This window comes from Zeus faber, assembly GCF_960531495.2.
Source record: "Zeus faber genome assembly, chromosome: 15".
In the NCBI taxonomy this organism is placed as follows: domain Eukaryota; kingdom Metazoa; phylum Chordata; class Actinopteri; order Zeiformes; family Zeidae; genus Zeus; species Zeus faber.
Window position 1 is genome coordinate 25,193,525 of NC_137194.1, and position 17,051 is coordinate 25,210,575.

General features: G+C 42.1%; 2 protein-coding genes across 3 annotated transcripts; one reads left to right on the top strand and one right to left on the bottom strand.

Moving 5' to 3' along the window:
• Positions 1-1,454: 1,454 nt before the first annotated feature.
• LOC307241770 (uncharacterized protein) lies at positions 1,455-5,538 on the top strand. Its single transcript, XM_080015990.1, has 6 exons — positions 1,455-1,632; positions 1,766-1,874; positions 2,296-2,430; positions 3,053-3,148; positions 4,446-4,631; positions 4,923-5,538. Exons 1-6 carry the CDS (start codon positions 1,522-1,524, stop codon positions 5,087-5,089), a joined length of 804 nt encoding a protein of 267 aa, XP_079872116.1. The 5' UTR covers positions 1,455-1,521; the 3' UTR covers positions 5,090-5,538.
• Positions 5,539-9,097: 3,559 nt separating this feature from the next.
• Positions 9,098-13,921, bottom strand: LOC307241524 (serine/threonine-protein kinase SBK1). 2 transcript variants are annotated; one of them, XM_080015673.1, is made up of 5 exons: positions 13,695-13,921; positions 12,507-12,537; positions 12,196-12,371; positions 11,462-11,664; positions 9,098-11,321 (listed from the first exon to the last, which is right to left on the bottom strand). In XM_080015673.1, exons 3-5 carry the CDS (start codon positions 12,356-12,358, stop codon positions 10,626-10,628), a joined length of 1,062 nt encoding a protein of 353 aa, XP_079871799.1. In that variant the 5' UTR covers positions 12,359-12,371; positions 12,507-12,537; positions 13,695-13,921; the 3' UTR covers positions 9,098-10,625. The 2 variants fall into 2 exon arrangements, with proteins under 2 accessions (XP_079871799.1, XP_079871798.1); XM_080015672.1 differs by lacking the exon at positions 12,507-12,537.
• Between the last annotated feature and the right edge of the window lie 3,130 nt (positions 13,922-17,051).

Below are 17,051 nucleotides of genomic sequence, written 5' to 3' on the forward strand. Positions count from 1 at the left end.
CAATCTAAGAAGTTTACCTATATAATACTGGCATTATGATTGTCTTTATACAGGGAGTCTTAAGGCTCGATTCATTTCCAGGGATTACTGCTCCGGGAACGTTGAGATGTTCTATCAAGGAAAGTTCCGCCGGGTCTGTAAGGATGTTCTTACAGACATCAATGTCCGAAACACCCTTTGTAACGAGCTGGGATGCGGGAAGGCCATCAATGCGCTCGACTACTTTGGGCCTGCACCCGAGAAAGGGGAGGTGTTTGTGTCGGGAATGACCTGTCCTGCAAACAGCCAGTCATCTGCAAATTGTACAGTTACCTCATATAATGCATCGTGTGCTCTCGGTGGTCTACATTGCTTTGGTAAGTGCTCTGAAATCCAACTCAATCAAATTAAAACTAAAAAGCATCCAAGTTAACTCTTTGAACCCTTGGACCAATCAACTGAAGTCAACGCAAACAATGACCGGAGAACATTTTGAGGCCATCCTCAAATATTCTACTTCTTCTTCTTAGACTGGAAAAACGTCATGCTGATAAGGCCGAAGAAAGAAGGTGGGGTCTGTGAGGGAGCCCTGGTTGTTGATGGTGCTGGAGGTACCAAGGGAGTTTCTAGTGAGGGCTGGACAGTAAAAGAGGGCAAGGTGCTTTGCCGGGATCTTAACTGCGGCGACTACGGAGGTCACACAGAGGAAAACTTGACCGGCTCTATGTGGGAGAAAACCTTCAGTTGCCGAGATGTATTGGACCCAGGAAACATCTGGCACTGTCAAAAGAATAAGAGTCCATCGCAAAAGAAGCAGCTCTATATCACCTGTCAAGGTGAGACGGATTGTCCACTACCGATGGTCTCTGAGGCAAGTTAAGTTGTTACTGATTGTTTTGCGTGAGGTCACACAATACTAAATGCTGTTTCTTTTCCTTTGTATTACTTTGTTCCCTGTTTATTGGCCATCCCAGCCAAACCCGTTGTCCGCCTATCAAAGGGCTGCTCTGGGCATGTGATGATAGATAATGTGAGTGTGTGCAACAGTCACTGGGACCTCAAGCATTCAGAAAAGGTTTGTCAGGAGCTGCACTGCGGCCATGCCATGCGGCTCCAATATCCACACAAAACCTCTACCAACGCCCCAACCGTTATGCCGAGGGTCACCCACGTACGCTGCACCGACTCTGAGTCCAGACTCTGGCAGTGTAAGAGAGACACGGGGACGTGCAAAGGAGAATTAGCGTCCGTTTTGTGTGGAGGTGAGTTGTAAGCACTCCATACAGCACAAGATTTACCTAAAGAAGTACAAGCATTTGTCAAATAATGTGCTATGAGGCCTTGGAGTCCAAAATGACCAGTCAAATTGGATCATGGATTCGATTTGTTACAATACTTTTGGATAACAACCTGAAGTAGTACATAGGACTGGTTTTATAAACCAAAGTCACCAAACTTTTGTTCCTTACAGGAGCTGTTCAATTTGGAACCACAGAGACATGCGGAGGACAGATTCTGGTCAATTATGGCAATGGTGTGACAATGGTGTGTCCCCAAAACTCGTTGAGCAAATCTTTCAAGAACCAACTATGCAAGCAGATCGGCTGTGAAAAGGAGAAAAATTACAACCGCATAGACAAGTTAACGAAAAAGGTAAGCACCGTTTTCTTTGCACAGGACCTTGAATCGAGTCCCGTGGAATACAAGTGAGCTTCAGAAGCTCAAAAGGTTAATTATAAAGCTTAGTTTTGGAATGCTGAAGTGTTTATTTTGATTTGATTTGGAGCACACCCTGGAAACCACCCTGGCTTGCAGCAGAGATTTCTTGGACATCAAGGCCTGCGTCAGCCAGAAGCAATGTACGGACGTCATACCAGCGGAGATCTACTGTGAAGGTGAGTGAAATCAATGAATCTGCCCGAAACTTATGTCGAAGTGAATATATAAAGGACAGCCATTATACTGTATTGTTACACGGCTCTGTGGAGCACTCGATTCTGATTGGTTGATGGCGGCAATCAGTCAGTCAGTTATTTCCGAATAATGACTGCTGTCGTGGCGTTCTCGAACTTGACATACTGGTTATGAAATCATTATAAATCAATATTCTGCGCCAATATATTGTTCCATTTAGTAAGTAGCGGTGTAATAAGTTAGATAATGTGCAGCTAGCCAGTCACTCTTGCAAAGGAACCTGCCTCAAAGCGATTCGAGACCCGATCACCCCGTCGATGGTTGTTTTTTGATAAAGAGCTGCCGGCTGTACATTATCCCTTTCTAATGGTCTATAACAATGAAAATGCTCTGCTCTTTCAGGTTATGTGAGCCCCACGCCCTCAAATTCTGGCTTTGAAAGCCAGACTCTAGTTCTCTGCTTGTGTGCCTTGTGTCTGCTGGGGCTGATCCTGCTCCTTTACTTGCTGTGGGGCCGCATCTTGAAGAATGTCAAATGTGAGTGTACACATGAGTGCCCATCCAAAATGTTGTGGCCTGTGCTTACAGTAAAGCTGCAGCAGCTGAGTTATGATACTGCAGGCAATAAATATGTGCTTAGTGCTTTACAAACATGTAGCACTTCTCTGAGGCCAACATGTGATTTAAATGTATTGCTTGCGCCCTGACTTCACTTTCACACTCAGCCATTTTATACAGTGTAACAGTTTGTCATGTTATCTTAATAATGTTCATAATTATTGAATTCTAAATCATTCTGTATGAAGAATTACATTTGTGAAAAATGTCCTGGTCTAATATCTTTTAGTGGAGCAATGCTCCCTTTCATCCAACAGAGGCCAGTCTTTGTGCATTTGAAATATAATCCCTGTTCACTTTTCAAACATTTTCTTATTTAATGCTGAACATGAGGGGTTCTGTACAATTTAAAGATGTAGTCATTATACAACCTGATTTCAAAGCTAAAATTTTATTTTAAACATGGCATACTGTAAATCTATTTAAACATGGACATGATGTATGAGATTGTGTGTTTGGGTATGTCTATGAAGAGGATTCACCCGTTTCTGTGGGACAAAACATGACATTGACATGAGAGTAAATGTCTTCTTTAAAACAGCAAAATTGTCTCTGAGGAAAAGGAAAGAGTTTGACAGCGGTGACTATGAGGTTGTTGGGAACAACGCAAATGAAATGAGGAGCTTTGGTGGTTTTGGTGAGCGACCTCTCTTTTCTTCTTTTTTGACTTCATAGCACAAGCCCACTTTACTATTGAGAAACTTATCATTCTGCTTCATGTTTTCACTGTGCTTATAAACATTTCATGCTTTAAAAGTGTTAAATCTCGTTTTCAAAATGCTCAGTAAATTTAATCAGACATTCTCTCTATTTTAATACTGAAAAGAATGGCCGCAAACCATGCATTTTATCAGAGATCAGCTTTCGGCTACATATGTGCTAGCGAGAGACTAGAAACAGGTAGTTGCATCGCTTCCTACTGACAACCTGCTGTAGTCAACTTTACGCTTTGGATGCACTAACTGCAAAATATATATATACATTTTAAATAAAATGTAATATTACTGTTACTTAAAACAAATTGCACTTTGAAAAGGAGATTTAATGGGTTTTTTTTACAAGGTCCCATATTATACTCCTTTACAACAAGTTAAGGTCTCTGAGGTCACCAAAACATGTCTCGTTTTGTCAACATGTCAAGTTTTTTTTTGCTGAAAATACCACTCAGATTATGCATTCTAGCTATTCTAACATGCCTCATACCCCTCCTGTTCTTGATGGGCTGTTTCTGTGTGTTGCTTTAAATGCAAATGAGCTGCTGCTCCCCAGTACCACTCTGGAACTGTTTATGGTGTGGGGGGGGCTTTTTTCTTTCATTCAATTGGGAAACGGAGGAAATAAATACATCTACAATAAAAACACACTTTTTAATTGTTCTGTTTGGAGAAACGTGCAGCAGATCACGTAGCAGAGGGGAGATCGGTTGTGGTGCGCGCCAACCTTTTTTTTTTATAAGGGGTTAATATACGGGAGATTTACAGGAAAATATTTAAACGGGAGGACAGCAGGAGACAGGGGTTAAATACGGGAGAATCCCGGGAAAAACAGGAGGGTTGACAGGTATGCCCAAAAACAGCAAAACGTGATTAATGAGTATTGATTGTAAACTAGACATTTTACTTGGCTCTTCTGGTATAACACACATATTATACAATAATTTGCGATACAATTTTAACACAGGCTGTGTTCATTCAGTCATATAACGCAAGGCACAGTTTACGCTCACATTTTTAACTTAATTTAATTCTTAAGTTAAATTCTTAACTAAATTCATTATCAGGTGAGATTAGAGTTTGGCGAGCCAGCCTTCAGTCCTCATGCTCCATCTTCTGCCATCTAAATCCTAAAACTTGAGCATTTCATTTCAATCTTAGACCTTTAGTGCAGAACTGGTGACCCGTGTTGATATGACCTGTGTCCACATGAATGTGCAGGGTCCAGTTCACACGCCGCTGTTGTCATGGAGAGCGAGGCGGCCTGCGCCTCCTCTCTGTCTTACGATGACCTAGAAGAAGAGGAGCAGGCCAAGAGACTACCCCTGACCATCGGAAACGACATCACCATTGAAAATGAGCCCCACACTCGTGACAGCGTCGGCAATGCCTTTCCATCGAGTTCAGGTTGGTGAAAAAAATTAAATAAAATACAGAATTAAAATTAACCTATCAAACAAACTTTCAGACTTATTCTAAATTCTGAAAGAAAGGTAAAAGGTAAAACGTGATTTGGACCTTGAGTTGAGTGCCACCAAATTTGTAATAAAATCCCTTTCTCCACATATAAAATCACATATACACATATAGTTATACTGTATACCTACAACTCCTAAATATTTTCACAAACAAATCCTCAAAAACATATCTATATACTGTATCTTATCTATGTAACAACCGATTGTGATCGTTTGACAGGCAGCGAGACATCCGAGGAGGTGAGCCCACTTATCTATGACGACGTGGATTCCCCCAAGGTCTTCAGGATGGTGGCCGAGGTCCACGGCGGCGTGGAGGCAGAAGAGGTTGATAAGAAGGAAAACTACCTAAAGCCTGACCAGCAGGGTGAGCCACACTTGGATTAATTCCCTTAATCAGTCTTACTTGGAAGGATGGATCTGCCATCACGGAACCAATTCAAGAAACACAACTGTCACTAAACGCTTTCAGTCAAAATATTTTGAGATATGGTCTGAAAGTTTGCCTTGGCCATCCAACACCTCAAATGCAGTAGACTTATGCTAAATTATGTTTTTTTACCATATCTGTTATAATGTTATCTATGTCAAGCAACATCAAATTTTAATTTTTTTCTTCACATTTTTTCTCTCTTTTTGGTACTATTTTCAAATGCGCTGGTAACATTAATGTATGATGTCATTATACATATAACACGCTTAAGGTTTTTTAAAAGTACTATGAGGAATTGTCAGCATTTTCTGATCATTATATATAACATACATGTGATTAATCACAATTTGTTTGCGATAATTCTAAATGCCACTAATTTAAAAAGCATCAAATTTTTTGTCCTGCTTTCACAGATTATATGACTTTCAGGGGTCATAGTATGTTTATCTTTTTGCATTCACTGCGATAACATTATTGTTATTTGTGATTTTATATGAATATTGAGTGACGGAGTTATTACAGTCACATTCAAACGTTCTCTGTTACTTCTTTATTCATCAAAAGCACATTGGAAAAAAATACCTACAACATATGCAGAGTGTAATGTGTGTAATAAATAATTTTTGGAAAAATTCCATTGTGTAGTAAATCTTTGCATATATTGTTTTATTGTTGTTGCTTTTTTTCTACACCAGCTGGAGGGCAACGATGCCAATGAGATTCAGTGACTCTGGAAATTGCTCCGATGTTGAGTATCAAACTGTATGTTTTAATTCTTCTATAGTTTGATACACAGCACAACGAGCCATTTCCATCAGGAGACGGTGGTAAACGCTGTTAATTCTTATGTGTGAATTTTGTTTTATTAATGCTTTTTTTTCAGGATGTTGATCTTGATGTTACTGTCTGTTCTGATCTGCAGCTGTCAAGCACAACCAGGAGGTAACCCAGTTGGTTATATTGCAGCATATTACTATATTTTTTTTTTTCGGTCATTTAGCCACATTGCACATTGCAAGACCACAAGCTGTGGTCTTGATGTGCCGCCAAAATCCGGATCTCTTTGTTGTATTTTCTAAATTTCCAGATTTTTCATACCTCTCAAATTTGAACTGTTTCACCATTTATTTATTTTTAAAAAAATCAGGATTCAGGAAAATGTCCAACCAAGAACTAAGCAACTGGGTAAAAAAAAAAAAAAAGAAAGAAAAATCTTTATAATCTAATCTTAATAACCACTTACATTACAACATTTTCTAGACTAAGCGGCAAGACGGATGAGAGCAGCTGTTCCGCTGCGATCCATTCATCGGGGACTGACAGACGCGCTGGTACTGCTTTTTAAGGGATTGACAGACGTGCTCAAGCCTCACATGTTTGGCCCGGAGTTATCCAGCGGGCCGCAGAGAGTGGAGAAACAACGATATACCCAATGGGACTAATTTGTAAGCGGCAGCTTCTCATATAGTATGTAAACATCACACCCGAAACTCGAAGTCGGGGCCCTTAGTGAGGTATAACAATGTGGGATTAAAATCCGCTCGAAGGTCAAGTCCAAAATAGACACAGAATACTAATACGCGACCAAAGGTGAAATGGAGCGGCATTTTCTTTTCTGTCGTTCTAGCGACGGCAAAAGCCAACCGACTAACCTTCAATTATTAGGGATTTGTAAAAGTTTATGTCCCCAAAAATGCCAGAAAAGAACTGGAGACATCACCATCGAGGAGGGCTTTCTGGAACCCTTCCTACACAGTGATTCTGATGGATGAATGCTCCAAACAAAAGAACCTCTTACCTAAAAATTTTATTACACTATTAAAAACAATTATCTGTATACATTTTACATTGTGTGAGTTTGGTGTCCACTGTGCATCCCTCCCCGTGAGGAACAGCAACTGATCTGGAAAGCACTCACGAAGCTCAAAGATTGGATAGAAGAGTGGAGCCAAACAGGCGGGTGTAGGGAGGTGGAGGGAGCGCAGCGAAGCAGCAAAGCAGGCAGGGCAGGTGGAATAGAACGCTGCAGGAACGAGTCCTCAAACCCGGAAATGAGTTTGAATGAGCATTTTTGCACTTCCAGTTCTATTCGTCTCGAAGTCAATGTTTTTTTTTTTTAATTGATTTTTGTTTTGATGCCTGAAATAAGGTCTGTGGTTAACGATTTCACGTTTTGCTTCTACGACATTGTCGGGGGCACCAAACGTCATTGCCCCAAACGCGGAAAGTCATCTACTCCCTAGTCCGCCTTCAGAGCCTCTAGTTGTTTATACTCGCACTCTTGCAAACTATTCTTACTCAAACTTTCCAGGCTTTTATAGAAGAGGTAAGCTAAATCAAATCACAAGCTGGAAGCTTAGTGGTGGTGATGTTGTAATTCCTTTATAGCCTAACGTTAGCGTTTTACTTCTGGCAATTGCATTTAGGCTTCAATATTCATAAAAGTGGTGTTAATCTGTGAGGATTATTCTGCTGAACAAAACCGTGTAAGTGTCATAAACCTTTGTTCGCCACAGAGCTTATTTTCTGCAATAATGCAAAATCCAATGCAAAATTCCACTGACATTTTGTCGAGGCAAACAGATGATACTAACCTTCGGTTGGCCTACAGAAACACGTCATCCCTGCAGCACTCTATTCTCTGATTTAAAAGGCCAGCCCATAAGGGCATTAAAGCTTGTGGCGCCGTCAAGTTGTCCGACAGAACTAGCCCTGCAAGCTACACATCCTTTTTTAAACAAGTGCAGTGTACGTTTTTTTCCTTTTTTTAATGCACCCAATGCAAATTACATAAACGGAATCAAGTTTTGGGCCATAAACCGAACTAGAAGACACATTAGAGCTGACAATAAAGTGTCCAAGACCAAAATCGACCAATTTGGGGATCCAATTAATCGGCTGACCCATTTAATTACAGGGGACACACAGAAAAAAATATTGCAGGGCTCACGTTTGTCCAACTAAGATGTGCAAAATGTGTGTTGCTGTGCAACGTTCATTCACTGACGTTTCACAGCTGCAGTTTCCTGGAAAGACACATCTGAAGATAGGAGATCGGCCGATAAACATTCTGAAAAACAAGCTTCTTAGAAGAACATACCACTGGCAAATTAGGCTTTTTTTGTTACATGTTTTACATGACCTACTTAAAACTCAATTTGACACTGTATTTTGTCCTTTAAACCCTACAGTTCTGAAAAGAGACAGAGTTATATGTCAACTTGATAGAATTTAGATTTTTCTTTTATTTCGATTTTAAGACACTTAGCCACATTAATAATTAATAATTAATAATTAATAATAATTATTATTAATGTAATATGCTGCCAAAATCTGGACTTTGTTCTATTTCTGATACTATTTCACACCCAGAAATCTTTTACATATTGACATCTCACGAGCATCTAATGTCTGGTTCAATTTCAGATTTCTCTTTGAATTTTAATCTCATTAAGCTTCGTCGGACTCATGTTTGTGTTCCATTTATTAATAAAGAATTCAATTTGATGTTTATTTGCTTCCTCATCCCATCGCTGGTATGCAACTGGTGAAGACGTCCCTCAGAAATCAACATTTCAATCCATTTACCCACACGGGCGGTGGCGGCATCAAACCAGAGAAATGTCTGGACTCGAATGCCAACGAGGGGTTTTGCATGTCAGCTTTATCTGGGACAGTTCAGTGTATGACAAAATTGGAATGGAGAGGTTGGCTGAAAGATGACCCCCGTTTAGCGTAATACCCTAAATATGCTGTAAAGGACGAGGGGGTTCTCCCCGGGCCTTTTGTGGAGCGTTTTATGTCCACCACTCAACTGAACCAAAGCAGGATCTCCATCAGCACCAGGCCAGCTGCAGAAGATGCCAACAGATTATTCATTGTGAACAAGCTGAAGGGGGCCGGGGATTCAAAGAGGTGTAATGTGATCTCCGCCCTCAGAGAGAATAAGCCAGACAGAGAGAGGATCCACCATGTTTATTTGTTCCTTTTCAAAAGACCCAAACCAACGCTGAGCCCACTTTCAGCTTCATCAACAACAGCTTCATGTCCTGTCTGGGGAGCGTGTGAGGCACAAGTGTTTTTAGAGACCAGTCGATAGCACCGCGTATCGGCATGTTGGCACAACGGTCACTCCATTACATTTGTCCTGCACGGCACTAGGGCCACTCTGAAAAAGATGATTTTACGTTGTGCAGCTGACGCCAGGATTTGCTTGTTTACATGAGGATTCCATCCTCTTTTTTTTTTTTTCATCATATCACACAAAAACATAGTTAATGAGGCTTTAATATTCAAAAAATAAGAAAATAAAGACACCTTTTGTAGCTTAAAACAACAAATGTATAACTAACAATTTACATTACTTGAAATATTCAATGTCGTGATTGGTGTGGAGCACTAACGCTACGTTCACACTGCAGGCAAAAGTGGCCCTAATCTAATTGTTTTGCTCATACGTGACTTCTATGTGATCTGTTTTACTCAATACAGTGTGAACAGCCCAAATCACATGGAATCTTATCTTCTCAATTCGGAATTGGGCCACTTTCATTTGTGGTCCTAAATCAGATGCAGGGAGGATTTTTTGCAATGCCACCTCAGTCCGAAGGGTCAAATCGCAATTAATCTGACTTTAACGTCACTCTAGAGTGACATTTGTCACAACTGTGCGCTGGCGGGAAGACAGCTGCGATGGAGGTGGTCAGCGGAGGGACAGTGAGCTGTTAGACCTCATATGATTGACGCCCACAATCCCAGCTGTCAAACGGTGGTTTGATATTCAAATGCTTTTCACATTGTAAAAAAAAGGAAAAAATTACCTTTGAATCTGAAAATGAACATTTGACAAAAGCATGCAGTGTTTCAGCAGAAATCGATTGTTTTTTTTGTAAAAATGCTGCACCCATAAGTGAATGAGCTTCGCCCGCGCACCGCTCCTTGCGCTCTGCAGCTCCGCGTCCGTCGCTCTCCGCCATCTGTGTCTTGGCTACAGATTAATTTACCCGTTTTAGCTGCAACGATGTGTGGCCGATTAACATCACGCAGGGGTCTGAATTTAAAGATTTCATCCGCAGGCTTGAGCCGAGGAGGAGGAGCCGCCCGACAACCACCAGAGTGATCGCTACTGAATAAACACAAGTTATCACAATCATCACCTAACAGTGTCACTCCATTACCAAGTTTAAAAAGCACTCAAAACAGTTCTACCTCTTTAAATACCACTTCACGAAACACAGTATGCAGCATACATTTCCGAACACACAACAGCGCTCACACTGGATGTAGCCCCCAGTTGTAGAAACAGAGCAAAGCCTTGGGTGCTGGGTTCAATATCCACTTGTCATTGTTCTTCTGTTGTTAATGTCATTATGTAGTGTTAATATGAGGGACGACTGCCTCCAGTCGCCCATCTGTGGACTCCTTCCTGTAGATACCTGATGTTTCTATTACGCACTACACCTTGTAGCCCTAAGGTCTCTAGCTCATATATTAAGTATTGCTCTGTTTCTCCGCTTCCTCTTTGCCAGGGTTAATCCCGGCATCGGTTGAGGTGCAGGCTGTCTTATCTCCGACTTTGTCTTTATCCGTTTCCTGCTCCTGTCCGTTAACCTGCGACTTCCTGAGCCAGTCTCTCTCCACGAACGCCCTCACTTCCCCCACCGTGCACCTTTTCCCCACATCCGGGGCCAGGAGCTTGGCAAACATCTCCATGGCCTCTGGGGAAAACCGCCTCCACAACGGGGGGACGTCCTCCTCTGACTCAGCCTCCTCCCCCGTGGCAATCCAGTCTGTGAAGTCCTGGTAGAAGTCGTCCGTCTCTGCGCAACGTTCCCAGGGGAAGTATCCAGTCAGGATGCAGAAGATGACCACTCCGAAGGCCCAGGTGTCCAGGCTGGGCTCCACGCTGAGCGGCGGCGCCGTCACCTCCTCCTGGCCCTCCGGCAGGGTCATGGCGCACAGTTCCGGGGCCATGTAGGGCAGGGTCCCCGTAATGAAGCTGATCATGGTGCCTCTTTTCTGGGCCAGGCCGAAGTCGGCCAGCTTGACCCGGCAGCAGCTGCTGTCGAGCAGCAAAATGTTCTCCGGTTTGACGTCGCGGTGGACCAGGCCGTGGCTGTGGATGAACTCCAAAGCGCTGGCGATCTGGAGGACACAACGTTTCACTGAGGACTCTGGGATACCCACCTGAGAGAAGAGGACAGGGAAGGGATACACCTTTTAAGATACCAATGTGTGTTTTTGCTTTCACTGTATTATTTCACCTTTTTGAATGCCTAAGCTGTGCTCCAAGCCGCTATAATTAGCGTATGTACTCATAGCCTCACCTTTGGCTGGATGACAGCAAACAAGTCTCTCCCAATGACAAGTTCCTGGGCGAAGCCGTAGTGCTCATTAGATTGGAAGGCGATGCCAAAGAGGCCCACGATGCAGGGGTGGCAGGACAAGTGTAAGGAGATACAATATTCCCTCAGGAAACCCTGCAGCTTAGTGGAGGCTTTGGGCATCACTTTCAGGGCCATTGGCGTTCCTGTGTATCAGTCACACTTTATTTTGCCTTGCAAAACTTTTCTCATTTTTCAGTGATTGCAAAAAAAGATTTTCGTGAAATCTCCGTCTCCTTCCTGGGACCCTTGGTGTTGTTTTCGAGAACTACAGTAACTTCAACGGGAAGAAACCATTTGCGGCTCCTACCAAATCAACAGGTTTTCACTTTTCAGTAACCAATGATTCAAGCTTCCTTCCAATTCCCTTCTTCCAATTCCCTTTAATTTGGCAATGCTTAGACTAAAACCGAAGTTTAAACGTAAACAGTCGGCCAATACTGCGGCCCACCCCGTACGACCTTTAGTCACTAATTTTGACTGCTTTCCCTCCTCAATAGGGTAATGATCTTCCCAGTTAGGTTTAGTGCAGCTGCGATGCTCCCATACCTACAGTACCTCATATCCATCTGAATATGAAGTAGGTACCTCCAGTAATTTCATCTCTTCACTGACATCCTCCCTTCCATAATCACTCAACTTGTCTACTTCTACGTAGGGGAAAAGTGCGTCCGTACCCCTGCAGCGGTGGGTGACCAGCAGGACTTTGCCGTACTTCCCCCGTCCGATCTCCTTGATGACGTTGAAGTGCTCCTGGATCTCCAGGTGGCTCAGACTCTGAGCCGTTAGCGCCATCAGCTCATCGATGAGGCTGCCGTCTGCCAGGCCCAGCTCAATCATCTTCTACCGATCACTTTAGGGTGAGAAAATAAAATGAGCTGAATGCTTTGTGGGGAAATCAAATCTCTGGACGTCTGACATAAACATAGGACAATTCAAATTTTACGATCATATTTTGAGGTCAGTTCTAGCATTTAAAAATACCTACAGGTTCAGTTTCTTCACATATATCGCCTTCACTGAAAGAAAATCCAAATAATTATTTCTTGAAAAATAGCACAAAAATGTAAAAGATGAAAAAACTTGAATTATTTATTCATACTTAATCTGTGTTTATTCATTTATTTAGAACTTTATTAGTATTTTTTTTTTCATTTCAGGTGTAAAATTGTATGGCATGCTGTATTTCTGTATATTGTGCAAATAATATTGGATTAAAATCTCAAGGCCACATTCTATATGTGCATCACATGTTCCTACAAAGAGCAATAGGCTACACATAGGCTACGCTATTACTCTACTCTCACAATAAAATGATGTTTAAAAACTGACTTTAGGTGTAACAGGGGGCAGTGGCCCAGTAGGTGGATCGCCCAGTAATCGGAAGATTTGCCGGATCCATCCCTGGCTCCTCCTGGTAGCGTGCTGATGTGTCCTTGAGCAAGACACATAACCCACTAAATGCTCCCTGGGCACCACTACATGGCACCACTGCTCCCAGGTATGTCAATTACTAGGATGGTGAAATGCATTTTGTTGCCTCAATGTGTGCAATGACAATTAGTTGAATCTAATGTAAAAAACAGGATCGCCTTATCGTTGTCATGCAAGGTAGAGCACTGAACAGTAAAGGAATTAATCATTTTACAGGTTTTTATGGAAGGCAGGATTCCGTGTACTATAGCAAGTACATCAATGTTTCAGTAATAACATCAACATCAAGTAAAAGACAAAGATCCGTTACTTAGACAAATACACTTTGAATGTTCAACATATATCCATGCATGCTTGAGCAGGCTTTTAAATTTGTGTTGCATTTTTTTTAATAACTCATAAAAATGAATAATGAATCAGATTAAATGTTTGAAAATGATAAAATACTATAAAATGGAAATAATAGTGAAAGCAATAATAATGAAATTAAATGAATAATGAATAATAATGCAATTGACAAACCAAGATACACTTTAGCACGTAAAGCTGTCCCTGCTTTCTCTAAATATAAAAAAAAAAATCTTTAATCAACATTTTTGTGAAATTAACCGACAGTGAGCAAACTTGATTCCAAACAATTCCATCCAGGAATCCTTGACCATAGTTGAGCAATTATTTATTCATTCCATATTATAGTCGATACTAATCACACATTTAATATTCATTTCCTTCTCGGTCTTACCTTGCACGTCCTGTTCCCAAGAATCAAACCGCAACGAGCACACAGACACAGACCCACAATCGAATCCAGTTCACGGGGCTGGCATCAACGTGGCGGCTGCACCAGGTTCTCCACGTCTCTTTTCGTCCTTTTTTCCAACTGCTCTCTGCTGCTGCATGGACAAGTGCACGAGGCAGAAAGAGAGCGAGCAAGCCCCTGTGTGGCCTGAAGAGACGGTGCTGCCCAATATCCAGAGCCTCAAGAGCGCACTTTGACAGCTGATTACACACTGCCCCTGCAAAGTGCACTCCTGCATGCGCACACACACACACACACACACACACACACACACACACACACACACACACACACACACACACACACACACACACACACACATGCATACAAACATAGACAGCCCCCCCCCCCCACACACACACACACACCTCCACATACACACACACAGAACCCCCACATACACACAAGCACACGCACACACACACACACACACACACACACACACACACACACACACACAAACACACACACACACACACACATACACACACACACACACACAAACTGGTAAAAATACTTAAATTAAGCTGCATAGTGACATGTCCACACTCGCGGACATGCACATACCTTTTTTTTTTTACAGCAAGCCTTAAATTGGATTGGGAGGTTCATATGTCAAATGCAAACAAGTGCACTTACACACATACACATGTAGGTTCATTGTGTGCTATCACCGGGTGCGTTGCATTACATTTCACTGCATATATGTATGGAAGTATGTATATGTATGTGACAAATAAAAAATCTTGAATCTTGAATCTCTTGAATCTTGAATTATAGACGGATATACAAAAAGTGTACAGTATGTCAGTCAGTATGTCAGTATGTACAGTATTGCAGTATGTCATACTGCAACCCCAAAAAACTAATCAATGTTTAGGCTACCCTCCCAGGCCATCTTTCCATATGGCATAGTTAGGCAATTGCCTGGAGCCTCGTGTATTAGGGTGCCAGACGGACAGACAGATTTTCATTTTGTGAATGGGTGACAGAATTTCGGCCATCACCTGTCTTTGTCATATCGTATATATAACAAATCAGGTAGAAAACTGAAATTGTCTGTGAAAGACGTACAATAACAAATTTAAATAAACAAACAAGGAGGAAAATAAGAACATAAAAACATTTGAGGTTTCCTAATTATCCTCAATAAGTAGCGAGATTGTACATGTGTAGAATCTTGAACAAAGAGTCCTTCATTAAATTCAGAAATATATGTTTATGAGGAAAAAGGAAAATAGTGTTCCAATGTTTTCAATTGAAATTAATCCATTTGTATTAACATGTAAGAGTACTAACAGGATCAATACAATTTCTAATGAAGGAGTGTGAACTCAAGGCTCTCGGCTCTTTTCTTTCGCCCTTTAATATAGTATTTATAATAGTATATAATATATCATACTGTTTCTTGTCTCATTGTCTTAAAGAGCGAAGAGCTTTAAAATCATATATTTTAATATACAATATCTGCCTCATATACAGTGGTACCTCGACTTACGACTGCATCTACTTACGACTAATCCAAGATACGAGTAGCAATAGTCGCGAAAATTTGTATCGACTTGCGACCGACTGCTCCACGATACGACCGTGGAAATTTGCAGTTGGCGCGTCGGCGGCCAGTCAGCAGTCAGTCAGCAGTCAGTCAGCCGTCAGTCAGCGGGCGACCTACATGGTGTGTGCACGTAGTTCATGGCTTATCGATATTTTTTTCATGAATATGAAGTGTTGTGCTGTGTGCTGTGTGTTTTGTCTATTTTCACCCTTCATGATTTTATAATTTATATGGGAAAAATTGCTTCGACATACGACTGTTTTAACATACGACCATTCTTATAGAATGAATTACAGTCGTAAATCGAGGTACCACTGTATAGATACAGTAAATATATACAGTATAATTTGTTGCCAAACCACAGTGAGGCAGCAGCTTACGGAAGTGCTGATCTGCTGATTAGATTAACACCCACCTGGGTATGCCCACTCACTCACACACACACACACACACACACACACACACACATCAGCAGAGACTCAAAAACACAAACAACCACATGCACGCAGGAGCACCCGTGAACACCAAAACAAACGTATGCGCTCGAAAAACAAAAATGCATTTTTGGTTGATCCTTTCCCCCCCGAATCTAAAGCCCCTGAACGGGTTCTCCGCGCTTTTATCACTTTATTCAGCTGACGTCTCAGAGACCTATCATTGAGCGTCTCACGTGGTGGCGGCGGTGAAGACATGTCCTATTTTCAGACGCTTTTACAACGTTTGGCGAATCCTCTGGCCGATTAAGCTCCGTCCGGAAATAACCGCCACAACATCCAATCCCTTGTTATTGAACTGGCCGCCATGAATGCACTCAGGCCACGACGACCGTACAAACAATCTCACCCTACAACTTGGACAATCCCTAATGTGTTGTGTGTATGTGCATGTCTGTGTGTGTGTATGTTTGTGTGTTTGAGTCTGTACTCACTCAGCACCATGACCCGACACTAGTTATTCCAGAGCAGAAGCGACGATACACAGAAACTGATACTATGGTGTTTTTGACACCGGCTGGCCGGGTTAATGAGATGTCGTTCACAGCGTCTGTCCGACCAGTGCATTCAGAACATGGTGCGCGAGGGGTGTACTGGCAGATGAAGGGATGAGGCGACACTTGTAGTACATAGGTATGTGTCAAGCCCGCAGCAGTCCAGCCTTGTTGTTTTCCATGCTGCACGCTCCATACTCTCACCAGCAGCTCAATGCAAGCAATGGGGGACGAATCCACGATCCATGTTTGGTGCAAAAACTCAGTCCACATTTCAGGCAGAGCTATGATGATGCCACAGCATGTTCTAACATTGCAAATTCTGTTTGGTTTTATTGCTTAATGTGCTGTTTGCTGCCACTATGGTCGGTGCTTTGCTGCAGGGTCGGTCACCCATTTGGGCCTAACACCATTGACAACCATCCCCCATTTTTTGCACTGAACTCCTGATGGGAGTATGGAGCCACGTGTCCAGTATATACTGCAGAAAAGGCTAAACTGCTGCAGTAATGAAACCCACCTACAGTACGTACTACAAGAGGGTCTGAGTGTAAAAATCAGAGCTACTCCTTTAAATGTTCAACCTCACACAGTCTACAAATGGCCAACCGAGATCAAGCCCTCACGCTGACAACACCGGGCGTGTTCCTCACTTGTTTTTCCAACCTGTGTATTTCTAGAGCGTCCTGTTATAGTTGTAGTTATCCAAAAACATATCAGCTCTTGGCCGGGAGATCAATATCTCACTTGTTGTCCG